Genomic DNA, 27548 nt, shown 5'->3' on the forward strand with positions numbered 1-27548 from the left:
ACAGGGCAATGCCTGCAATGTTCACCTCATGGTTTGTGCACGTGGAGGGGCGCAGCTGGCACCGGAAGTACAGCTAACAGCAGCAGGCCGGACATAAAGGAAGCATAGCTGCCAAGGTTTCAGATTGCTAAGTGTGACATTTTTATAATGTCAGCGTAATTATGAGTGACATTTCAACAACTATGAGTGACACTTTTTTCGCAAGGAAATTCAAGCAATAAAAATAAAGGCAACATAAATATCAGAAATTACACCCATTTGAGCAACGAGAAACTGTAAGAAGATTTTAAAACGGCTGCAAAGCACTGGAAATGGAAGGGTACACGCGTAGCATAGAGGTCACAACCCCTCTGCAGACTGTAATTTATCTCAAAAGGACACACTGAGCAATTTGATAAAAATCAATTCGTTAATAACAGCAGGGTGTGCGTCACCGCCCGTTATTTATTAACAATCTGAAGCTACGTTGCATTGCTAGTCTAAGCAATTAACATTGAGACACAATTAAGCATGGGGTGCATGCAAGCCTCAGGAGAAAAGTTTGATTAAAGTACACATAGCCTAGGGGTCACAATTCGGCTGTAGGCAGTTTTATTTCAAATATATACTTTTTGAGAGAGTGAGCATTAAAAAGCCCGCACTAAGAGTACGTGCACCAGTGCGTGTTATGCAGCAGGCTGTAAAAGTAGTCTAAAAAATACATATGGCACTGCACAGAAGTGTTTGCTTTAAAACATACCTGCACTCGTACTGACTCCTGAAGATGAATGACTTCTTGTGGCAGCTGTGCATCGGATCCCACGCGCAGGTGCCAACATGAGAAGCTTAGACAGCTCCTATACTTCTGCACAGGTTGGCTGGCGACTCAGAAGGCCTGCCTCACTCGAGTAAGCCATAGGTAGGCTTGAGGTCATGGGTCGAGTCGCCAGGCGGGATCTCATCATGCTGCTTTGAGCCGCTCTCAGCGGCCTTGCCCAGCACTTAGCAGGCTGTTGACCAACTTAATTTAGCCGCGGCCGGCGTTGTCTGGGCCCGCCTGTCCTGGATGGCGTGCGTCGGTGGTGGGAATCAATCCATTTAGGGGAGGGGATGTGGTCCTTCGGCTGCGGTGCCGACTTTGGTGCAGAAAAACCAGGGTTCGAGCCTCGAGGTCGCGTCCACATCCTGTGATTCTGGGCAAATCACTTAGTCTCCCCGTGCTGAATATGTAATGTAAATACGGTGCTCATGTACAGCGCTCCAATACCTTCGGGTCGAGTTCGCGCTATATAAAAGATGCAAAAAAAAAATCCCCACCGGGACATGGTCAAGTAGCTCGAAGCTGGCTCCCACGCTATCGCGTTGTGCAGAATTATGGCGCCGCCTAAACGTGCAGCTGCAGCACAAACCTTCGATAAATGCCGCCCGGTCGATGTGCACCGCGGGTGGCAGCTGAGCTCAGCATGACTGCGGGACCTGGCTGTGACTCGACCCTGCCTTAGCGGGAGGTTGACATTGCCCAGGAGAGACTGGTGACCCGGTCGCGACTCGCGCACGCACCACACGGTGCGTGCAGCGTGCGTGCGCTTGTGCAGGCAGTAGTTGCAAGCAGGTCACGTGAGCTTGCTTGCCGCTTGCACTGCAAACAGGGCCGCGAGGCACTGGCGGCCCGTTGCGGTGGCCTTTATAATTTATTTGGGGACTGGAGACACTGACTGACAAAGTTTTAGACAGTTAGTGTCCCCAAATAAATTATAAAGGCCGCCGCAACAGGCCGCCAGTGCCACGCGGCCGCCACCTCCAGAACAGTGCCGCATGGGGCGGTTCGCCCCCCTCGCCCCCCCCTAGCTATGCCACTGGTACTGATGTGCTTAGGGGATCAACAGCTACTGCGGAGAGTAAGTGTACCTGCTGCTCCATCATAACTAATGTTGGTGTCAATTCAGCTCAGTGTTCCTGAAGATGCCTGTCTTTAAATGTCCTTAATGAGCGACCGAATTGCATCTAGAGTATGCTGTTGCTCTAAAAAGAAGATTAGATGAGACATAGGCCAGTTTTGCTGCCAGGTTTATCCTTTATTGACTAGGGCAGCCGGAGCAGTCTCTTCTGTAATTATAGCACTATGAGTCGCTATTTCTCCCTGAAGAGGGTCCTCTTTCACCACTTGTAGGAAATCATCTAGGAAATCTGAATAGGATATCTATTAGAATAGAATCAAGAGGAAGAATAGTTGTCTATATATTTCCTCTACATATCCATGGCATTTTTAATTGCACATGTAGTGATAGTGTTTCGAGTTATTTTTACTATTACAGAGAAAGTCTTCACTTTTTTCCAGAAGCAGAATACCAGGAAAGACCATATTTTCCCATATGCGCTGCAGAACCTCAGACCCTTGTAAGAACCTTCCCTTAATGTCTTCCTCCTCAGTATCCTGCCCACCAGGTAGGTATAGACAATTTTTCTTGCAGGAGGAAGGGATTGTCCCTGGTTTAAAATGTTGCAGTCATTGCCATTTCAATCATGCGCTGTTTATCTAATGTAGATGGAGCTAATTCAGGGGAATCATCACTTTCGGGGTCAGGCTTACCCATCATCCAAATGGCGCCTCTTAACCTGACACTTCTTGTACTGCTCTATTTTCTGCATAAACACAGCCACAATCACCCACACAACACTGTGGCTCACGATCTACAAAAATGCAAATGACTTTCTCCCTCATTTATGTTGCTGAGCAACATTGACTCTCGCAAAGTGGCACCATTACAGAGTCAGGCAGCTGCATCCACATAATTAAATAATCCCCACTTGCTTCACTCCAATAGAAGTGTTCCAAGTAAACAGAATGCACGCTGATCCAAAATTGTTCTGCTGAAGCAGGACCGCAGTAGAACTGCCACAGTTTTGTATTACGAGAGCAGCGGCTTCCATGCTGTCCTCAATACTTCATACGGGCCTGCTAAAACAGGACCTCTTATACTGTTGTATTAGCTATGACGTCGCTATAGAAGAGGCTTATGTCTACTATAGACTTACAATAAATGTAAATCAACATTATCACCAGTACCCAGTGAACATACTTGCACAGAAACAACAGAACATGGAGTGAGGTGGGTTGCCTTCCATTTATGTTGCCTTCCATTTATGTTAATCATATGATAGGCAAAAGCAGTTGGCAATATGGGAGGGATGGGAAAACAAGTGATTTTTTTTACCTATGTATTTTTTTGGCTTGATGACCTGTTATGTCCACAAAAGCATTCTCTCATGAATTAAGGGTTATTGGGAGGAAGACGGATGAGGACATAATGGCTGGCACCCTCCACTTTTCAGTAGTGCTGCCGCTATACTTTTATTAGGAATGCGCTTGTCTGTGTCCGTGCCTGAATATGTAATGTAAATACGGCCAGGTGCTCATGTACAGCGCTCCAATACCTTCGGGTCGAGTTCGCGCTATATAAAAGATGCAAAAAAAAAAAATCCCCACCGGGACATGGTCGAGTAGCTCGACGCTGGCTCCCACGCTATTGCGTTGTGCAGAATTATGGCGCCACCTAAACGTGCAGCACAAACCTTCGATAAATGCCGCCCGCTCGATGTGCACCGCGGGCGGCAGCTGAGCTCAGCATGACTGCGGGACCTGGCTGTGACTCACTCGTCCCCGCCTTAGCGGGAGGTTGACATTGCCGATTGCCCAGGAGACTGGTGACCCGGTCGCTATTCGCGCACGCACCACACGGTGCGTGCAGCGTGCGTGCGCTTGTGCAGTAGTTGCAAGCAGGTCACGTGAGCTTGCTTGGCGCTTGCACTTCAAACAGGGCCGCCGCCGCGAGGCACTGGCGGCCCGTTGCGGCGGCCTTTATAATTTATTTGGGGACTGGGGACACTGACTGACAAAGTGTTAGACAGTTAGTGTCCCCAAATAAATTATAAAGGCCGCCGAAACGGGCCGCCAGTGCTACGCGGCCGCCGCCTCCACAACAGTGCCGCCTGGGGCGGTCCGCCCCCCTCGCCCCCCCCTAGCTACGCCACTGGGCGCCACCTAAACGTGCAGCACAAACCTTCGATAAATGCCGCCCGCTCGATGTGCACCGCGGGCGGCAGCTGAGCTCAGCATGACTGCGGGACCTGGCTGTGACTCACTCGTCCCCGCCTTAGCGGGAGGTTGACATTGCCGATTGCCCAGGAGACTGGTGACCCGGTCGCTATTCGCGCACGCACCACACGGTGCGTGCAGCGTGCGTGCGCTTGTGCAGTAGTTGCAAGCAGGTCACGTGAGCTTGCTTGGCGCTTGCACTTCAAACAGGGCCGCCGCCGCGAGGCACTGGCGGCCCGTTGCGGCGGCCTTTATAATTTATTTGGGGACTGGGGACACTGACTGACAAAGTGTTAGACAGTTAGTGTCCCCAAATAAATTATAAAGGCCGCCGAAACGGGCCGCCAGTGCTACGCGGCCGCCGCCTCCACAACAGTGCCGCCTGGGGCGGTCCGCCCCCCTCGCCCCCCCCTAGCTACGCCACTGGGCGCCACCTAAACGTGCAGCACAAACCTTCGATAAATGCCGCCCGCTCGATGTGCACCGCGGGCGGCAGCTGAGCTCAGCATGACTGCGGGACCTGGCTGTGACTCACTCGTCCCCGCCTTAGCGGGAGGTTGACATTGCCGATTGCCCAGGAGACTGGTGACCCGGTCGCTATTCGCGCACGCACCACACGGTGCGTGCAGCGTGCGTGCGCTTGTGCAGTAGTTGCAAGCAGGTCACGTGAGCTTGCTTGGCGCTTGCACTTCAAACAGGGCCGCCGCCGCGAGGCACTGGCGGCCCGTTGCGGCGGCCTTTATAATTTATTTGGGGACTGGGGACACTGACTGACAAAGTGTTAGACAGTTAGTGTCCCCAAATAAATTATAAAGGCCGCCGAAACGGGCCGCCAGTGCTACGCGGCCGCCGCCTCCACAACAGTGCCGCCTGGGGCGGTCCGCCCCCCTCGCCCCCCCCTAGCTACGCCACTGGGGTTACCACCAGTTTTAAACTGGTGCTAGAGTTTAACTGTTTCGCTACCTAAATTCGGTCACAAAACAGTAATACATATCGTACTGATTCAGCATTTGGAAGGAGCGCCCTTAACACGCCCCTTCAAAATACCAAATTGCAAATGCAAAATGTGATTCGGTAACAAGTTGCATTTTGTACATTTGAAAAAGCATTTTTCCGGTCACAAACAGCCTGAAAATGCTTTGTACATCTAGCCCATAGTCATTTGTCAACATAAAAATGTTATGAATGCAATGCCTGAAGTTATGAATGAAAGATATTCACAGCAGGTGACACTGCACTTATAAATACGTTCACTGCTGTGAAATATCATGCCATGCTTGCTTAATATTCCACTGGAATAACACGTGGGAGGGATGGAGAGTGGGCATTTGAAGGCGTAGTGATCCTTGAAAGTTTGTGCAAACTGTGCTACCAAAGGCCAGCTGTTCAAACATTAGGAATACCATTTTCCTAATTGCGACTATCTCTGAATTGCATTAGGAAATTAGTATTCCTAATGTAATTTTTCCCAAATTGCAATTCTTAGTAGGTTGCAAATCGACCTATCTCATTATTATTATTGAGGTAGGTTGCAATTTGCAACCCATTAGGAATCGCCGCATCTCAGGAATGGTGGCCTGCTAGGCTCAGCAGACCAAGAAGTGTGTTATTGCTTTTTAATAAAGCAACTTTTTAAGAAATAGAAATACAGCCTGTTTTCCTTAAAGGACATGGGATGGGTTTACAAAACAAGAGTAGGCAGAGGTCCCTGCTCTTAAAAAATATGTTTTCACACATTTACAAAGGGGGATGGTTGCACGGGGACTCCTTACCAATTGCAAATGGTTACCACTACTTTAGAATTGGTGAAGTATTAATGTTTTGCAACCAACATTAATAAATACTACTGCAATTAAGTATTTGGAAGTGGCTCCTTCTAAATACCGATTCACAAATACAAACTGGGATTTGGTAACAACGTACCAAATCACTTTTTGCCTTTTGTACATTAAAAAACTTTTTGGGGGCAGTCGTAAATGGCCTGATTTGCAGAATCGGACCATTTGCGACCTCAAAAAACCTTTGTATATCTGCCCCTAAATCCTTCCCACTGCAGGACTAAACCACTTCTCAGAATGAAAAATTAATGGGTGCATGTTAGAACTGGGGGTCTCTAGTTGGCAGAGGTAGGTACCATTGACCAAATAGGGACCCTTCCTTCTAAGTCAGGGAAAGGGGATTACACTACTGGATAACCCCTGTTCACCCCCTTGGTAGCTTGGCACAAGCAGACAGGCTTATCTCAGAGGCAGTGTGTTAAGCATTTGTGAACACATACAGTAATACAGTGAAAACACTACAGATGGACACCACACAGGTTTTATAAAAATAAGTATTCTTTATATAGACTTAACACAAGACCACAAACGAAAAAAATCGACAATACTGTACTCAAAGTTGACTTAAAAGATGGTAAATGTAACTTAGTTCAAGTTGATGGTAAATGCGACAAAGATCGCACAAAAGTACCTGGATGCATAACGCAAAAAAAGCAAAAGGCTCGCAGCATTGGAGATGCGTCGGGGGAGAGGATGCGTCGTGTCTCAATGCTTGCGCAGAGTAGGGGATGCGTCTTGATCCTTACCGGAGAGGAGGTGATCCGTAGATTCTCGTACTGTGGCCCGGTTGCGATGCGGCAAGATGGTGCCTCGATGCGTTGCGACAATCCGGTGTGATAAGATGACGTCCTTGATGCGACGACGTGTAGACGATGCGTGCACGCCCGGCGGCCGTGCGGCGACTCTGTAACTTGGGACAGGCCCTGCAACACACTTCTCCGGTGATGTGACGGTGACCTCTGCGGTGGCGTCACGCTTCTCCGGTGATGCGTTGGGTAACAGCTTTGACGAAGACACACTTCTCTGGTGATGCGGCGGCGAACTTTGCTGTGGCGACACGCTTCTCCGGCGATGCGAAAGGCAACAGCTGCGACACGCTTCTTCTCGTTGAGTCGCGCTTCCAGCTCCCAGCGACACGCATGCTTCTGCAGACAAAATTCCCAGCAAGGAAATTCAGAGGGGAGCTGGTGGTGACATCTTTTGTCCCTGAGACTTCAGCAGGAGGCAAGCACAAGTTCAAGCCCTTGGAGTAATATTCTGCAAGTTGACGAAAGTCCATTGAAAGTTCCTTCTCATCTCCTTGGCACTGAAGACACTACTGTAGGCCAACCCAGCAACACAGCACACTGGCAGGGGGGCAGTACAACTCCTACAGCTTCCTTTGATTCTTCTCCTTGGCAGAGGTTTGTCTTGTTATTCCAGAAGTAATCTCATGTCTTGGGGTCTGGGTCCTCATATTTATACTACTATTCTCTTTGCTCTCTGAAGGCAGAGAGGCCTGGGCCTAGTCCAAACCAGTTCTGGTCAGTCCTGGAGCACTTTGTTGGCAAGACTCCTTCTTTCCTTTCACACTGTAGGCCGGTGACATCAGACGCACCACAGGAGGTGGAGCCAGCATTGTGGAGGGAAGGCACATCCCTATTCAGGTCCCAGGTGCAGCTTTCCCACCCATCTACATGCAGATCTCTCTATTCAGCCCTGTGCTGACTCCCCCATCTCCTGGAATCCCCCAGCCCCTGTCACTCAAACTCCAGACACACAATACACAACCTAGCAGAGGCAGGCTTGGACAGTTAGGCAAGAAAATACCTACTTTCTAAAAGTGGTATTTTCAAACACAAAGGGGCCGATTCCGATCCGGGTCGGAAGAGCACCCAGCACGATCCGGCCGGAAAAACTACGAGCCGTACACGTGTTTTCCACCCAACTCGTACAGCTGTACAAGCGAGCAGGTACGATACGAGCAACGTGAAATTCACCGACCAAATCGTTTCCAGGTCAGAACCCCTCTGTACGTCTTGGCCGTAAGCTAACCGTGGCGTGCAATGGATGCGATTTACGACCGAGCCAGTACGATACACGCGTCGGACAGCTGGTGCGAGCCAGAGTTTCCGGCTCGCAAAACGTCCGGGAAGTTGCCTTTGGGGGTCCGAGTCGGACCCCCTGTCACCCGCAGCCCTACGACTCGGACACAGGGGGAGACCCAAGGGTCTCCCCAACACAGGCATGTTCGGTGCGGATGGCACCGACGCGTACCCACTGTGTGAGACGTACACATTCAGTCAATTAGAGCCCATGTACACGTCGTACGACCGGCTCCCATTGACTTCTATGGGAGTCCGACCTAACCGAGTCCGGCAGCATACGGCCGCATCGTACTCGATCAGTCGGACTGCAGGACTCCGGCTCGGTTGGAAAACACTCCGGATCCGGCTCGGTCAGAGAGCTTTCCGACCCGGATCGGAATCGGCCCCAGAATGTTAAAACCAACTTCACTAAAAGATGTATTTTATCATTCTGAGTTCAAGCATACTAAACTCGAATTTCTACCATGTTCCCTGGGTCAGTTAGGATTATAGGATGTTATACTCAATCTGCCCATTCGGGCCTATGGGGAACAGGTAGCCTTGCAATAGTGAAAAACGAAAATGGCTGTAATTCACGATTAGGACATGCCACACACACCAGAACATGTCCTACCTTATACTTACAATGCACCCTGCCCTTGGGCCTACCTTAGGGGTGTCTGACATGAAGATAAGGGAAGGTTTAGGCACTGGCAAGTGGGTGCACTTACCAAGTCGGCATGGCAGTCACAGACTGCACACAGGCTCTGCAATGGCAGGCCTAAGACACATTTTACAAGCTGCTTCTGTGGGTGGCACAACCAGTGCTGCAAGCCCACCAGCAGCATTTGATTTACAAGCCCTGGGCACACATGGTGCACTAGACTAGGGTCTGACAAGTAAATCAAATAACCTAATCATGGAGTCACTAACCAATACATCAATTTACCATAGGGAGCACTTGCACTGAGGCACTGAATAGCAGTGGCACAGTGCCCAAAGCATCTAAAACCAGCAAACAGATCAAAAACAGAGGAGGCAATCAGAAAAAATGGAAGGTAGACTCACGCCAATGGTACAAGGTCTAACAGTGCGCCACCAAAATAGATGAAATTGTATGGTAGGAACATCCAGTGGCGGCTCCTTTGCTATGGCGGAGGAGCGTCACCTCACTGTTTTTGAGTAGTGCAAAGTAAAGGAAATAAAAATTATAATAACATTGAGTTATCATTTTATATTTTCTTTGCGGGCGAGTGGGTGGGCGGGGCTGCTCTGCTCTATGAGCAGGGCAGGGGAGGAGTCGTTTGCCCACTCCTAAGTGCGCAATGACTGTTTGGTGGGCCCTTGCAGGCTGCCCAAACCGGTCATGCGCACTTTCCCTGTTCTCCATGCAGGCTGCATTACAGCCTGCATGGAGAACATGCCCAGGCCCCCATTCCCTGGTTGAGCATCGAATCAGGACACTCAGAACCAATCACAATGCTGCATTGTAGCTTTGTGATTGGTCAGCGGAGCATGGGTGCTTACCACTCACAACACTGCGTTGCAGCGCTGTGTTGTGACTGGTCTGGGGAGCCTGGCTGTTCTTTCTGGCTTTCTGTTCCTCGAGTCCCACAAGGAGAGCGGGAGCAGAGACGTGGGACCCGGCAGCAAGGTAAGTGTATTTTTTTTTTGTGCATTGCACAACCCTGTGCCCCCTCCCAACTGCCGTCACGCGCCCACCCCCACCCTGCCACCCGCGAGTCATGCCGGTCGCCACTGGGAAAATCCACAGGTGAGAAATATTTTACCTCGGAGAAAAAAGCCAGAAAGTGGTATTTCACCTTCACAAAGGCGCTGTCAGTTCAACAGCCGTAATTTTACACCTTGTGTATAATTACCTCGGCAGTCATGCCAACAAACAGGTCGAAACAGGAACGCAGAAAAGGTTTCCTGGAGTACATCTGGAAACCTAGAAAAACTGTAAGTCTTCACCCAAGTGGAGGCATAACTCTGCTGGAGCTGAAGTATGGCCATTTTTTGTGGCTCGGCCCAAGAGTGTGGCCTTCTCTTGGGAAGTGAGATAATACATTGCCTCAAATAAAGTATTTTTAATCAGGCTGCCAATTTCTCCACCGTAATTGTTAACCATTAAGCAAATGAAGAAAATAGTACTACTGTAAAAAGAAATTGATGCCAACTCGGTAGCCATCGGAGGTTCCCACTGAGTAATAAGCATTATAATACCACATTTTTCCGTACCCCCTTTCCCACCCAGATAGCAGATCTCTGAGCCTCTGCCCGACTTTTTTTTAAATCTTAGAACAAATAAGGTATTTTTGACCCTCCGTTTTGTCCTCACTGTAGGGAAACATGCGCACAAATTCTTTCACGAAATGAAAGACAAAGAAACTTTTGTTTCCTTTATCAGTACCCTTTGATGAGAGGCCCTGAATGTAATCGTTAAGTGTGCTTTCAAGTTGCATTTCCCAAGCAACTTGGCCGAAAATACCTTACTCAGGTTGAGGAACATTAGAAATATTATATTGTTTACAATACACTGTTCTCAAATCTGTAATGGCTGCATATCTGACAGAAAAACCGCTTTATAATTTATAAATATGCATGTCACAAAGAGCTGCAGTACAGAAAAAGGTTGTGCCCTTAATAGGGACTTCACATGCTAAGCTAGTGGGGTTTCGAAATTTGAGCAGTTTTTCTTAAAGTTCGATCACTTCATGGATCTGTTAGCAAATTTTCTTTTAAAAAACTGCATGTGAAAATGCATGCAAAAATCGTTTTAGATTTGGAAAGAAACTGCAAAAACTGCTTTCTGACAGTAGCCCTCTACCAAAAAATGTATTGTGGAAAATCCCCACATAAATAGCTTTAGGCTACAGGAAATAGCAACCAAAAGGCCATATTTTGAAACTTTGTAAAGCTGCACAAAGCTTTCGCCTTTGCAAAAAAACTTTACTAAAGCAATTCGAATTTTTAGCCACCTATGAAACTGTTATACATATATTCTACCTACTAGATACCAGCCATTCAGCTGCACAATCCTTAGCCCCCCTTTAATTATATCAACCCTCTTCTTCTTTGCTCCAATCTTGTATATGGTAATTCTAACCTTTGAGTCAGAAATCCTTTTTTGCTGGAACCCCAAAAACCTGCTTCTCTGTCCACTTTGGTTGATGGCTACGCGCCCTTAGTAGAAAGGCATAGATTTGGGCACGGAATGTTAGTTTCCATAGTACCTGCTGAGCCTGTGCTCTGGAAACCTCTTGCAGTTCCCCGCTCTAGGTCATTGGGGTGCTGTCGTGGTATTAGTTGAGTGCTGGGTGAGCTCCTTGAAGCTCTGCAGCCAGAGTGTCTCACATCAGTGGCGGCTCCTCGGCTAAGGGGCTGGAGTGGCGCTCCACTGCTTTTTAGCAGTGAAATAAAAGGAAAAAAGCGATAATAGCTTACCTTGTCATCATTTTATTTTGTCCTACTTCCGGGAGCTTTGTGGGGCTGCTCTGCCCACAGAGCAGGGCAGGGGAGGAGTGGTAGCACCCTCGGACCGGCCAAACAGTCATGCGCACTTCACATGTTCTCCATGCCGGCTGCATTACAGCCTGCGTGAAGAACATGCCCAGGCTCCCAGTCAGTGTCTGAGTGCCATACAACGGCACTCAGACCAATCACAACGCTGCTAAGGCAGCATTGTGATTGGCTGACTGGGTGTGCTTCCTGTTCAGGCAGATCAAGGGACTACGGAGGAGAGACGTAGCGAGGATGGTACGTTTTTTATTTTAATTTTATTTTTTAATACCCCTTTCCCCCACGTCCTCCCCCCCCCACCCCCGCTTCCTACCTCCGATCTGTGCCAGCTGCCGCTGCCTCCTATTAAACAGACTACTACAGCCCCGTGTATAGAGAAGTCAGGGGACGTAAGTAATGTCAAATGGATGGAAGATCTGATCACTGAAGCAGGAGGACGTCTTTCTGGTGCTTTTTCTCGTTTCCTTTTTATCTACAACTGTGGCAGCTTGCACTAGTGCATTAATGGATAGTGAAACCCAGCAGACAGGAACACTATTCCGGGTCCCGGGGGGTGCTCAGAGGTGTCTGGCCTGGATGTTAGCGGAGACCTTTTGATTTTAGTAGTTTTATAAATACAATAATCTTACTCATAGATGCTTCCCTCTTCATCCATTGGTCAACTGTTTTACCTTTCACATTTTTCTCCCTCCCCTTTATAACATACAGCATGGTCCAATGGGTCATTCAGCGTCATTGGCTACCTTGTGAGTGACAGCATTCAGATCTTTCACAAAAAGCACATCAGTACATAAAGTAGTGCAAGAGACTACTATGGCAATTCATGGCTTTTTAAACCCAAAACATATTTTTGTTTTTACATTTTTTTTTCATATTTGCGAGTGCCCTGCGGCTTCCCCAACAATAAAGTTTTATAAACACCATGACAACAAAACAAGTACTGACAAAGTCAAAAGGTTATCAGCCATCGCCAGACCTACTGGCTTTTCCAGTGTTTGTTTAGATGTAGCCATCAGCAGGAACTAGGTGGCCAAATAAAATATCATTGCGAGGAGAATCTATTGCTCCTCTTCAGATTCGTCTCCAAGCCCTCGGGAAACTGAGGTGTATTAGATTAAGCATGTCTACCTGTGGAAACTATTTGCAAAGGACTCCATCACTGCAAATCACCTGCTACATCCCGGCTTATTTGGATCCAATGGCCAATGGTGAACTGTGCTTTAGCATTGAATATTAACCCTTGATATCAAAGCTTTAAAGACGTGTTTTTCTGAATTTTTAATATCGGTCTATGGGAGCTGGTGCATACACCTGACACATCACATTACATCTGCTGGGCCCGCACCAACTGCAGTAGGAGAGTGATAGACCACACCCACTCCCACAGATCTGTGAGGAATCATTTGTTTTTAACTCTAAGTTTCAATATCCCTCAATTTTCACTAAGATGCAAACAGCAGGAACTCTCGTGATCACGGATGATCTATCCGAGTTAACCGGGCATGCTACATACTTAGGGGCCATTGTATCTCTGTAGTTGGGGAAGGCTGTATGTTCCATGACCTCCTTCTTAAACAGTGCACAGTGTTGATGAAATGGTTGATTCATGTATGAATCTCAGTGTCAGAAACATCATTAAGATGATGATACTATCTAACTGCTTTTGCTATTTCCATTCTATTCAATCATATGTTCCTCGCACAATCTTTAGGTTGGATTCAGCCATATGTATATTTATCTGTGTCTACAGTAAACCACATAGGGCATATAGGTATTTGTATCTCCAGCAAATATAGCGATAGGAAGAAGGCTCCACCCAACTGTAAACTATTGTATCTGGGTCGACGAATGTTCATGTTGATACAGGGGTAAACTGAGCTACCACCGTTCTAATCCTTATTTATTAAAGGTTTGTTTCCTCTGCATCATTCAGAGCTCTTACTCAGGTGATATTTACATTCAAGGCACAAATTTCAGAATAATGGGATTTAAATTTTGGCAGAAAGGGAACTCCATTGCAACGGTGACAGAGTTCTTTCTTTGCCAACATTATGGTCTGCCTGCCCATTTTAGAATTATGTAGACCATAGGTTTAATGACGGCAGAGACTACTCCATCTCTGCTGTGGTCAAACCCTTCCAACAACCCAATGGAGTAAGAGCCGTCGGGGCTTGGCTGTATGTGTGCAAACCTAATTTAGATGGGCGGACATACAGCCAACTTTCAAAGTCTGTCACTGACAGGAAAATCCTGGAGGTAAGGGCCTTTGTCAGTGGCGTAACGAAACTTGAGGGGGCCCCACTGCAAAGCACATGGAGGGGGCCCTCCCCCGGGGCACCCTTCCCTTGGTGGCCCAGCCCACCATCTACCACTTTGCCCTACCACCCAGAAATCTAGTATATTTCGATTTGAAACCTCCAACATTTAAATGAAATTCCTCTATATTGTCTCTCTAAGTTCTAATGAGAAAGTGGGAAACGCTCTTAACATACAAGCTATGCCATTTGTAACATTACTGTCAAAAGCAGAATATTTAACTGAGGCAGCAATCAGAACAATGCCAAGGAGCAATCCTATTGTCTCAGGAACTGCCTATGGCTGAAGAACAAAGAATTACGAAGGGTCCGAAATAGAATTGACATTAATGGACAATAACTTGAAACTTTGAAAGACAAACCCAAACCTGCAATTCCATAAAAACTCGACTGACAATATACATGAGAAGTGCACAAGATATAACTCAGTATCCTGCGAAAGTCAACAGAAATATATTGGTGAATTATCTACATGCCACACACTAGCGACTGTTAAGGGGTTGTGCATGATAATAACGTGAACTAAGGAAGCAATTTCAATTTCTACCATCATGTCTTTATTAGTAAGCATTGCAAAACAGGCAGGCAAACAAGGTTGCAGAAGAAAACTGTTTGGATGCTTCAGAACATTGATGCAGATGTTTGTCTGTTTTAATTTATCATTTCTGTAGTGTAAACAATGCTAAATACAAGATTAAAGGCACACATATTGCAGACAAGTGCAAGCAACACCATAAATAACTTTGCATGTAGAATAAAAACAAACCATATCAGCAAGTACCTAATGATAATCTATACAAACTGTAGTTGGTAAAGCAAAAACAAAAGTGCAAATACTTTTAAAGTGCATAATAAAGCAATCACCAGTCCAGTAATATACAAAAATCAAGCATGTTTTTGTAAAACAATCCAACTTTTTTCTTGCATCAAGATGAAAATACTATTAAAGTGCATGGTAAAAACAAGTACAGCAGTATGAAAAACAAAGCCAGGTTAGTCAATCAATTCCCGTTTGGTATGTGCATAAAGGCACATATATTTCAAAGTGCAGATTTGGATGAAAGAATGCATGGTTAGTGATGGGCTTATTTGAGTGAGATTGCATATTGAGCAGTGAGGGGGACAGGTGAGTGAAGTGTGACATGAGTGCAGGGTGAGTAGTGTGCTCGCGTGACTGCAGGGTGAACAGTGCAAGTGCATTGCAAGTGCAGAGTGATGACTAGGTGCAGGGTGAGCGTGTGAATAGTGTGAGTGCATTGTGGTCAGTGTGAATACATTGTGATTGCTGTGAGTGCAGGGTGAGCGTAAAAGTGAAGGGCGAGAATGAGGAGTGAGTTGTCTGAATGCAGGGTGCATTCCCGGACACTTGAAGTAACTCAGCAAGCATCTTATTGATGGCGGCGTAGGGTTTCAGGGAAAAGTTAAACTATTGTTACTCTGGCATTAATAGAGCTCGATCGAGGGTGTAGGAAATAATGTGCTGATCCTGCAACAAACTTCCAGTCTTATGATTAGGGTTGCCAACTGATTATTTTGATGCCCCATACAGGACAGAAATAAGCAGTCGCGGTATTTTCAGCACTTATCTGTGCATACTTCGAACAGCAAATATAAATAGAAAACACTTGTAATTCTAGGACTGCCTAAATGATCCATGACTGATAATTAAAGGGAACAAAGACAGACAAATCACATTACAAATGAATACACACATTTTTATTTATATCCCTATTTAGTGTAAAGACGAGGTCTTTCAGGGTCTTTAAACAACACATGGCTGCCATTTTTCTTTTGGCAACCCTGCTTGTTGTCGTGGATCCATTTACGCAGCAGTTGGTCTATGTTTCATTGGAACAAGCAATCAAATGGTTAGTAGGCTGACAATATTTATGTTTTAGTAGGCCAGTGGCTGCAAACAATATTGAAGGTTAAGACTAGTTTAGTTTGGCATGCATTGATAAATTGTGTATTTAGGATTGTGTATCTGTGGTTTTGAGATTTGAGGACAGGCTGTGATTAACTGTATATATTTCCTGTGAACATTGGGGGTAGTCTAAATGTTCCTACATTCAATTATGTTATGTTATATTATACCACACTTTATTATAACATTTTATTTGGTTTTGCTTTTGTTAGTATATATTGCAAGTATGTATCTGAAATAATAGAATAAAATTTGTATCTATCTTTCATAGGGAAGTATAAGTTTACTGATGTAAACTTCACAACTACTTACCTTGACTATTTGCGAAGTCGGCGTAAGTGAAGATCGATGTATAAAATTCAATGTTAAGCTAGAATTGAGGCCAACACATCTGAGCCTGGTTAGACATTTCATGAAATCTCAAAGAGTTAATTGAGCTTTTCTAGTCCAAAAAAGGTCTTTTGATATTTCACTGACTCCAGCACCTATACCAGCTCAGAGACCACTTAAAATTTCACAAAGAGCTCAAAACCTGGCTCTTCGCTAGATAGATCTCAACCGATTGTTTTAGGAGTTTTCTAGAGCCAGGCAGTGGCATGAAGTCTCTCGGTCTTCTTGCCCTCTATAAACATACATGAAAGGACACTTTGGCTCTCCCACCAACAAGACTCAAGCTACACATGCATACATGTCTATGTGAAAACTAGGCTTTCCTTGCTCTGTAATGTGTTTTATTTCTGATCAAAACACCTACAATTATGCAGCATTTTCCACGTAAAAAAATGAATTTGCCACATAATCCTCCACATGCTGCATAATTTATAGATTTTAACAAACAATTGTTTCTAGCTTCAACAGACTGAGGCCCTCATTTGTGAGTTTTTGCAGTAGGGCAGCACCTCAGGCTTTCCTTCTGCACTGCCGTATGACAAAAGAAAAGGGCAGGAATGTGCCGTATCTATCAGATACAGAGCATTCCTGTCCTTTTCCCCTGTGCTAGTGCACAATGGGCTGCTGTGCGCAAACAAAGGCACCTTTGCACCATGGTTAACTGTGTTAATAGGAACAATAGTTACAAGGCAAGGCAGTTGCCTCCCCACAGCAAGTTACGATTCAGTCCAGGTTACGCCTCACACAACAAAACATTGTTCACAGAATCTATGTGTCTGGACCCAGACTTATGTTAATGAGTAGGGCGACTAATGGGTTATGTAGGAGGCTGTGTGGCCTTGATGGCTCCTTTCTGCACATTATATGGGAGTGTAGGCTTGCCCAGAAATATTGGAAGAAGGTACATGAGTGCATGGGTGAGGTATTAGAAACTGTGATTAGGCCTGGAGCCAAGAGGTGACTTTTGAATGTGTGGGAACCCACAGATCTTAATGGTAAGGACAAACTATGGGCAACTTTGGGTCAAATGGTAGCCAAAAGAAATATCGTACGACTTTGGGGAGCAACTGCATCGCCTAAACTTGAAGCTCGGAAGGCGGATATGGACTGGTGTATGGTCAGGGAAAAAACTGTCTATGTTGCACGGGGTTGCCCCCAAAAATGGATTGCTATTTGGGACAAGTGGAATGCGTATCATGGACACATATGTGAATCCCCTGTCCTTCCTTCCCAAGGCGATCCAACATCACCATAACTTGTGAACATTATCATGTCTCGCTGTATAAGGAGAGTTGCAATATGTAACTGTCCAGTCTTCATGGTTGTACTACTTAATTTAAGTGTTTGTGTAAGTTGTGACCGCTATGGTTTAATAAAAAGAATGATAAAAATATCTATATATTTACAAGGCAGCATTAAATAAGCCAAACAAAGTGTCTATTTGGTACCTACATGCACTCCTTCCAACTAATCTATCTTTTTTATGTTTTCTCTTCTTGCCCTTGACTTTCCTTTTCCAGGAGATTATGGAGCTAATATTTGATGTTCCTCACTACATAATCTTCATTTATCTAATATACATTCTCTCACTTGGATCCTGATGGCTCATGTAGAGTTTACATGAGTCCACGATGTTCTTAACGTTTAGTACTCTACTTGACGTGTCTTCATTATTCCCTTTTTTCTGTGTTTATTTATTTGAGTGTGTATGCCTCAATAAAACTTTTTAATAAAAAGATTATCAAAAACACTGCACATGAGGGCAATGCCATCGCAAACACTTTGCAAATGTTAACAGGTCACCCATCACTTATTTAAAGAGAGCACCTAGTTCTGTTTAGAATACTCCCAAACATGATGCATCTCATTTCAAGCTGGGGTCAGATCACAAAACATTTTTGACTGCCCCATTTCATGTCCATGGCTGGAGTATAAAGCAGTGCCTGCTCCACACACTTTTTTACCACTGCATTATGAAAACAGGATTCTGGGGATGGTAATGTGCGACAAGAATATTTGTTGTGTTACCTTTTATTGTGGTTGTGAATGTGATGTGTTGCTTTGGTGCAATGTAATTTTGTTGTGTGATACTGTGATGTTGCATTCTGTTTCATCCCTTTTGTTGTGATGAGCCATCACATCTTTTAATTGTGGTTTTAAATTTCTTTGTGAATGTTATTTTGTTATGTTCAGTTGTTTACTTTAGCTATGTCAACAATTGTGGCTACATTTCCAGCCAAAGAAGGCCATGGCTTGAGAGGTACTGTGACAATCAACCATTTATCACTAAGTTGGTTAAATAGTGCTTCTCCAGCTCTTCAGCTACTTAAAGCACTAGAGCACCCTCGACAGTGGCCAAAACTGTCTTAACTAATGGCTCTTCATGCCCATATTTTTTTTAAAAATCGTAAAGTTCCCCCTTTCCACATAATTTCAGTGGCCCTGTGATTATGATTTGTGCTTTCCCTAATATTTGAATTAGCATTTGGCACTTCAGGGATTATCACATATGAGAATATTAGATATGAATGGATCACACCACTCTGCATAGACCGGGGAATAGATTGATCAGAGTTTTGTGTCGCCCTTGTGCCAAAAGGTAGATGAGATTTACCAAGCTACGCAAGGCCACCTTGCGTAGCACTGAATGGCTTGGTAAATATGGAGTAGCGCAAGGCAGCGCAAGTTGCTTCCTTGCGTTACTCTACGTGGTGGGGGTGTTGCATGGGGTGAGTGTTCCCACACATCCACCCATGCTTTCTGAGGCATTCCCAAATTTACAAGCAGTGGTATATCTGGGATTGCATCAGAATCGTACACCTTCCCACCAGAGGCACAACGAGGAGAAATATCCTTATTTCGCTATGTGTGAAAACAGAAAATGCCTCTGAGGATTGTCGTTTTATGCAGGAAAATGCCCCTTCCTACAAAAAACAATCCTGCCTACAACACAGGCACCCTTGCACCATGGTGACAGGGTGTTGGCGTTATGCTGCTAATTGTGCGCCAGCACAGGCAGAGGACAGGAATGCTCCAAATCTTGATTTATCCAGCGCATTCCTGCCCCCACCCCCTCTTCCACGCAGCGCAGAGGGTGTCTTGCTGAGTGAGGTGCGCTGCATGAAAGTTTGATAAATTTGCCCCCAAGTACCAGAGTAGGTGCTGAGTGCTCTTAAAATTAATTAGGGGGTGTTGTGGTACCCACATAGCACTGTGCGTTGCAGGGAAAACAAATTAACAGCGCCACAGGATGCACAGTATCTAAATGTTTTAGACACTTTCATTTATGTTTCTTCATGGCGCTTCAAAAAAATTGCAATGTATTCAAAAGTAAATAAAAAGGGCGGATGGCAAACACTCATGTGCCAATGCTTCTCCCAGGCCTGTGGGCTTTGTCAAGGTCACATGACATTATTAGAAGCCTGGTATACACTTAACACAGCCATATTTGTTTCAGGTGCCAATCAATATGTGCTAATTAAAGCAAGGTGCAACCAGTGAAATGCATTGTGGGACAGTGATTTCAAGTTTAAACATTAATCCATTATTGTAAATCAATACCACATAAAAGGAACCAAAGGCTAATTTTCATCTGAGGTGAAAACTTGAAGGCAAAGGCCAATGTCGCCAATAATATTCAAAATTATAGATACAAAAAGGAATTAATGTTTCAAAAACTAATCTAAACTCTGTGTCATTTTTAGGTAAAAGATTAGTGTTCTCATAAGCATTCACAGTTTCTTGGAAGTGGCATTTGATTAACGGACTGGTCTGGTCTCTTCTCACTGTCTCGGAAACAAACACGTTTATTTCGTGCAGTAGGGACGTGAAAGCAGAAAACTGCCCCAGTTTGGACTCAAATAATGACAATTATGATCTCTGATGAGCTGCCATGATTAAACAAGGCAGTTTCGCTCTTTCTGACCTTGAAGTGCGGGGGGCGTGACATCTCCGTCCATTGGAAGTCGATACCGGAAAATAAAAGAGCCGGTGTCTGCATCAAGCAGTAACCCCTGCTCTTTACTACGAAGGCTCGCCTCGTTCTGGAGCCACAGCCTGGTCAACATGCGATGCTGTGGTACCCGTGCCAGTCAGTGTTTTCGTTGATCTATGGGTTTAATTAATCTAGAGAAGAGACTTGCTGGGTCCGCTGATTTAAGGGGCCCCTGGAGCGCGGCCCCCCCCCCCCCCCCGCAACGCAGGGGCTGCGGATGCCTGTGTTATGCCCCTGGCCTTTGTAAAGAGCTCCATGCTCCCTGTCACCATGGGAGGAATCTCCAATGGTGAGGGTGGCATTGTTTTCTTTATTTTCAGAAAGATTTGTGTTGCTGTGGCATGTGATGTATTGATCCAGCTACCTTTGGTGACAGCAGCAAGTGTGGCTTAGATAAAGCTGGGTTGAAATCATTTGGGGATTTGTCAGCAGAAATTGCACTTAAGACTAAGGTCCTGATTACAAGTTTGACGGTCCATGGGACCACCAAACTCGCGGTGTAGGTGCAAAGGCAGTCGGGGACCACCGCACCAGCAGTCCTACCTTCATATTACAACTGTGGCAGTCGGACCTTCAGAGAACCGCCGCAACTGCCAGGGATACACATACCTGGCGGTGGCGCAGCGGTCTAAGGACACAATATGCTTGGTGGTGCTGCTGCGGCACTGCCAAGCATATTATGAGTTACCTCACTGCCCTCCATTTCATGGCTGTGAGCCCACCATGAAAAGGGTGGCCGTGAGAAAAATTAGGGGACCTCGGTGAATGGGGGTGCATGCAGGGGGCACATGGTGTTCCCTCCTGTCTTTCTGCACCACCAGTTCTTGCATGACATGGACTTTACAGTCCATGCAGTGCTGGAACGCGCTGTGGCTGTCCGACGGTTCTGCCTTTTTTAAGGCTCCGGATCAAACGTCAACATTACTATACAGTGCTCGGAGTCTATTACACTACTGCTGGGCAGAAAGTGGATTACCCGATGCCCTTCTTGCCCTACAGATAGGGATGGTGAGCCACACAAAATAGCCTCATATGCATTTTTTTTAGATATGGTTGGCTATTACACACCTCCTCATCCCCTCAATCATAGGTGCCATACACTTATTGAATGCTATTGTATGGTAAGGGCCTGCGAAGCCTGTCACCCAAATACATTTGGAGAAACATGGTGCCCACTGATAGAGTATTTCAGTTTATACATACACGGCTGGGATTCGTTATGGCATATTTATGTGTATTGGCAACGCTTTGTTCCAGTGCTCTTGTAGTGATTGTAATATTTGCAATATGTTAATTGTTATATGTTTTCATTTTCTATTAGATACAAATTTATTGTTGTATAGTTTTTGTATGTATACGTGACTGGAAACAATAAAAAAGAGACGCGGGAATCATGGGTCCCGCCCTTGGCTGGGTCACCTCTTTTTTAGAAAACCGGTCGCAGGCAGTCAGCATAGCACCATTCACTGCTCCTAGAATAAAAATCTCTTGCGGAGTCCCTCAGGGCTCTTCACTCTCTCCACTGCTATTCAATCTGTATCTTCTCCCTCTTGTCTGAGCCCTGAAAGAGCGCCAAGTCTGCACATTCAACTACGCTGACGATTTACAACTCATCTTTCCTACTAGCAACTCTCTAGAGTCAGTCCACGCCTTTCAGTCCACCATGCTGTTCATTAGTCAGTGGATGAACAGCAACCACCTTAAGCTCAACCCGGACAAGACGGAGGTGGTTCTAACCGGTGGCTTTACTAAAAATCCCTGGGCCCCTCATTTTTGGCCCAGGGAATTGGGCCAGCCCCCCTGCCCATCAAACTCGGCCAAGAGCCGTGGGGTAATCATCAGTCAGGATCTCACGATGAAGCCTCAGATAGGCTCAGTGATATCTACCTGCTTTTTTCAACTCAAGAAAATAAAAAAGATCTGCAGGTTTCTCACCCACGAAGCCCGGACTCAGGTAATCATTGCTATGGTCATGTCCCACATTGACTACGCCAATTCGCTCTACTTCGGTATTCCCCTCTATCTTTCTAAACGCCTTCAGCTAGTCCAAAACCAAGCAGCTCGCCTGCTCGTCCATCAACCCAGGCACCTTCATGTTACTCCTCTCCTGAAGAAACTTCATTGGCTACCTGTAGTCCAGCGCTGCGCCTTCAAGGTCGGGTGCCTTATTTTTAAGTCACTCAATGGGAAAAGTCCTAAATTTGTGAATAACCTGATCACTACATTCCCACGCAAAATCTTCGATCAGCACATAAGTCTCTTCTGTCCACCCCCTCTTTTAAATTAAAGCGTACTGGTGGTACCAGGTTTGCCATTCTGGCCCCCATGCTCTGGAACTCTCTTCCCTCCGAAATACGCCTCTGCACCAATCTCCTCACTTTCAGGGGCCTTCTTAAAACCTGGCTCTTCCGTCAGGCCTTCTAATCTGCGCATCTGAACCTGGATATTAAGCAAAGTAGCGCCATGAAAGCTCCCCGGTGTACGCGCGCTTTATAAATTCATTTTAACATAACATAATATGTTCCTAAAACAGTCCGAGCTGTAGGAGTGCTCAGTTATGTTGTTCCAGGCATGTAATGATAATAGTCCCCACGTGAACTTTATAAGCAGCATCTCAAGGTATCATGATGCTCTAGAGGTGAAAGAGCATTCTGATTGTGCAATATCTCTACAGACAAAAGGTTAAATATTTTAAATTAATCACAACAAGTACTTGGAAGTGTAAGAAATCGGAGTACTAGTTGAGGGGTGGGAGAACCCACCTCAAATAATATTCACAATCTGTGTCGGGGTGAACCACAAAAGTCACTAAATAAACCTCTGCCTAACCCTCTGATAACTTGGCACAAAGCCGTCAGGCTTAACTTAGAGGCAATGTGCAAACTATTTATGCAGCACTCTAATGGTAACAAAGTGAAACACAACACAAGAAAAATTCCAAACCAATTTAGGCAAAAACATAGAATGTTTAAATAAATAAAATGACACTAAAACAACAAAAATGCTATCAATAGAACTGGAACTATGAATTTTTAAAGTTTAGGGCTCAAAATAGCACCAAAAGGCACAAAGTGCCAACTGCGGGTATCTGGTTGGGCCAGCCCATGACAAAATAAAAAGTTCAGGCCAACTGCGATGGAGCACGGGCCGGAATCAAGAACAGGTTCTCCTGCTGGAAGTTTTAGCTTCTGAATTCAATGCGAGAGCTGTGCAACACAGTTCTGTGTCGCTCAGTGTCAGAGCCGGTGAAGCCTTAAGTGAGGAGCTGCGCAACTCTGCAGAGCCCTGCGTAGTTCTGTGACAGAAACGGTCAGGAACTGCGTGGCGGAGATCTGCGTTGCACGGCACTGCTCTGTGTTGGATCCGGTGAGGCACTCAGTCAGGAGGAGTTTCAGGGCTCTGGGGGACTCTGCATCATGCTGTATTGGATCCAGTGAAATCTTCAGTTAGGCAGGAAGAAGTGCACTTTGACTCCAGCCAAGGATCCAGTACCATGAGGACATCACTCAGTGGTCAAGATGCCTCCCACAGAGGCCAGCAGACGGGACCAGGTTCGGTCCAGTTGGGTGGGTCAGCTGGGCAATGACAGTGAAAGGCCTCTGGAAGCTTGTGGTGTAGCTCAAGCAGGAGGTAAGCCAGCTGACCCTTGATGTCAGGTCTAGTGTCCTGGGTTCAAGGCAAGCATGTCCAATCTTCCTTCAGCTTTCAGACAGCAGGGCAGTCGCCCTTCCAATCACTGCCGGTCGTGTTCTCATTTCAGGTTCTGGCAATGCCACTTTTAGGCCCGGCGTCCGCCTCTGTGTGGGGCACACCCCTTTGTTTAACCCTAAAACTAGATCTGGTCAGTCCCTTCCTTTCCTCTGGTTTTGGCTCCAGCCTGGCTACTAAACCAAAGGTCAGGGCAGGCCTGGTATCAGGTTCGTCTGAGTGCAGTCAGGGCAGAGGCACAGCTCATCCCCAACCACCCTGTCAGGAAGACCCACACCCAGGTCCATTGTCTACTGTCTAGGAGCAATACACATCACATCACAGAAAACCAGTCAGGTGACCCTGGACACTAAAAGAAAGGCATATTTAGCTTGGGAAAGAAAATGTCAACTCTCTTAAAGTAGCATCTTCAAAATAGTAATTTAAAATGCGACTTTACCATTTGGTTGGATTTTAAATTACAATGAGTCCATTAATCACTTTCCTATGTAGTTCAAAAGTGAAGTTATACATCATAACCTACCTTAGGGGTAACTTATAAGTATTAAATAGGAAGGTTTATGTCTCTCAAAAGTTCTATTTAGCCAGTTGAAGTGGGAGTTTAAAACTGCTGGTACAGGCCGCAGTGGCAGGCACGTGGGCTTGTTTTACAGAGCTACTTTAGTGGGTAGCACAATGAGTGCTGCGCCCACCTGTAGCTTTCACCGTAGGTAGATATAGTACCTTATAGCAGGGACTTATAAGCAAATTAAATGTGCCAATTAGGTGTAAGCATGTTTATCATGTTAAAAAAAGGAGAGCACACGCACTTTACCACTGTTAGCTGGAGTAAAATGAGCAGAATTCTATCAGCAACAAAAACGGGTTCAGTAAAAGAAGGCACAAATCTGGCATGACCTTGAAGAAAGGGCAAATTTCCAACAGTAAGTTACTTATGGGAAATGCCTTCCTGGGTTAAAAGGTCGAAAATATCTATGTGTTGAAATCAGTTCATGTGTTACAAGTTTCAGGTACTAAAGAAATTAAGCTCAAGACCTAGTTAGAGCCTGAAGTTTTAGAGGGAGATGTCAGAAATTAAAACCATTCTGAACTCCTAGGGCACACAGAGCAATAGTCAGCGTCCTGCAATGTACAACAGGCACCTGTGTAGAAAGGAATTAAAAAGGTGTGCTGTAATAAATAAAGAGGTATGATTTCCACTGAAGTGTTAACAAGTTTGCTTTGAGGGTGAAAACGTTTTAAGACAGACTTTATGTGAACTCCTCTTTTAGATTTTTTTTATTCATAACAATAATGGGTTACATTAATTAAGAATGGAGGAAGCCACGGTGATATATATATATTCACCTATATTGAAAGTTCGATTTTAAATAGTTATGGAATGCTCCCATAAAAACACAGGTATTGTATTGTAATTGCATTTGTATAGCGCTTACTACCCCTGACGAGGCGTCAAAGAGCTTTTTTCGGCGAGTAGCACGCTACTCCGGGACCAATAGAGGTTCAGTGATGAATTAGTGTAGTGAAACATGCAAGTAAATTTTAAGTGGTGGATAGGTTAGTCAGTTATTTGGATTCAGTAGGACAGAAGAGGAAAAAAGGTTTGTACTTATATAGTGCGTGTTACCCCTGATGGGGTGATTGAAGCACGCTACTCCGGAAACCCATAAAGAATTAGTGGTGAATTAGTATGGTGAAATATGAAAGTTATTAGAGTGGTGGATATTAGTCAGTTATTTGGAGTGAGAAGGATAGCGGAGGGATAAAAGAGGAAGAAAGGTTTGCATTCATTTAGCACCTGTTACGCCGATGGGTGTTGAAGTGCTTTTCTGGCGAGTAGCACGCTACTCCGGAACCCACAAAGGATTAGTGTTGAAAATTAGTATAGTGAAACATGAAGTAATTTCAGTGGTGGATATGTTATTCAGTTATTTGGATAGAGAGGGGTAGGTGGCGGGATTGAAGAGGGAAAGAGGTTTGTATTTATATAGCGCTTGCTACCCTTGATGGGGTTTTGAAGCGCTTTTCTGGCGAGTAGCACGCTACTCTGGAACCCATAAGGATTAGTGTTGAATTAGTATGATGAAACATGAAATTAATTTGAGTGGTGGATATGTTAGTCAGTTATTTGGATTGAGAAGGGTTGGGGAGGGGTAGAAAGGGGAAAAAAAGGTTTGCATTTATATAGCGCTTGTAACCCTGATGGGGTGTTGAAACGATTTATTGGCCAGTAGCACGCTACTCTGAAACCCATAACGGATTAGTGGTGAGTTAATATAGTGTAATATGGAATTTGAGAAGTGAACATGTTAGTCTGTTATTTTGATTTAAAAGGATAGTAGAGGGATAGAAGAGTGACTGACTTTTTTTTAATTATTTCTTATTTTAAGTCATAGCAGTAGGAGGAGGCTTTTGGATGAGTAAAAAGGGTTTCTGGAGGGGAAGAGTCAGAGGCAAGAGAGGTTTGTTGTGGGGGATCGGTATAGTAAAAGAGGTGTCAGATGATGCAAGGAGGGGTAGAGTAGGAGAGAGTCTGGTGTGGTTGTGTGACTGACCCACCCTTTTGGTCCAGTAGGTTTCGTCTGTCAAAACCTCAGCTCTACCCTGGGAAGCTGTGACACTGAGCAGCAAGACTACACCTTGTGCTGTTATAAAGCCGACTATTCTCTAAACCTAAGAGACTGTAAAGAATTGTGCAATGTACAAAAGTATTTTTGTGCGCCAGAAAAGGAAACATCTTTCCAATTTTCAAATTGGGTTTTACAACTCATTAAGAATTACAAATAAGAGGGGTGTGACTACATATTTGGCAGACACAACAGTATACATCAATGGTTCAAAATCGAAATTACAGTTGCAAACCTTAATCAGTTATCAACATCTTAGATGTGATGCTCACTGGTTCATAAAGTGGAAGCTCTCCTCCATGTTTTCTTTCACTATGATTTTTTTTTTTTAAGCAGGCTTTGTCCCTTTAAGAGACAGGGGGTGTTAACAAACAGAAATCCCACTAAAGGAATGTGTCCGCTGTCCCATTCAGGCCTCCATCCTGCCTTTGCAGGCACTGGGGGTCACTAAATGCTTTCTCTCTCATTAATATTCATCAGGCAGGAGGTTTCCTGATGCTACAAGTTTATAGACAGTAATTGAGCAGACTTACCAAGGCCAATATTCGTCGCCAGGGGCTGACTTGATGCTACACAACCAGCAGTGCAAACAACAGGTGATCTTCTAGAAATAAACTCGAGTTCGGAAGACATTTTAGTCTGAGACGAGCCAATCAGCACCGCTGAGGTGAACTTCACAACCTAAAATACAAAAAAGTAGGAAACAGTACATCAATAAGTGTTTACAATTTGCGCACAATAACAAGTCCACATTCTGTTTTCTCACTGCCATTCGAATTCTGTAGTCAGCTGCCATAGAAATAATACGAATAGTACCTTAAAAGATTTTTTGTTTTCGTTTTACTTTTAAAACAGAAAAAAAAATGCATTTAGAAGTTAGGAAGAATAAAGATACGAGTGAGAAGCAGAAACTGTATATGACAAAGGCTGAGAATGGAAGAATTGTGAGGGACCTAGAAAGAGAAAAAAAGGAGACTGGTCAAAATGAGGTAGAGTAAGTGGAAGGAAAAAGGAGTGAAGGGAATGGTAAGAGGAAAAATGTGAGCAATAAAAGATAGAAAATGAAGAGGCAAACAGAGGTAGTGAGAT

The 27548-nt window shown here is 45.1% G+C and overlaps 1 protein-coding gene across 2 annotated transcripts in view; it reads right to left on the bottom strand.

Annotated features, from left to right (window-relative positions):
* The window catches only part of LOC146785802 (uncharacterized), a 444312-nt gene that overhangs the window by 407510 nt on the left and 9254 nt on the right, over positions 1-27548 (bottom strand). For both annotated transcript variants that reach the window (XM_085635080.1, XM_085635079.1), the window contains exon 2: positions 26993-27140. In XM_085635080.1, the coding sequence (XP_085491206.1) occupies positions 26993-27092 (100 nt within the window). In that variant the 5' untranslated portion in view covers positions 27093-27140. The remainder of the gene's footprint in view (positions 1-26992; positions 27141-27548) is intronic.

This window comes from Triturus cristatus, chromosome 11 (assembly GCF_964204655.1).
Source record: "Triturus cristatus chromosome 11, aTriCri1.1, whole genome shotgun sequence".
Lineage (NCBI taxonomy): Eukaryota > Metazoa > Chordata > Amphibia > Caudata > Salamandridae > Triturus > Triturus cristatus.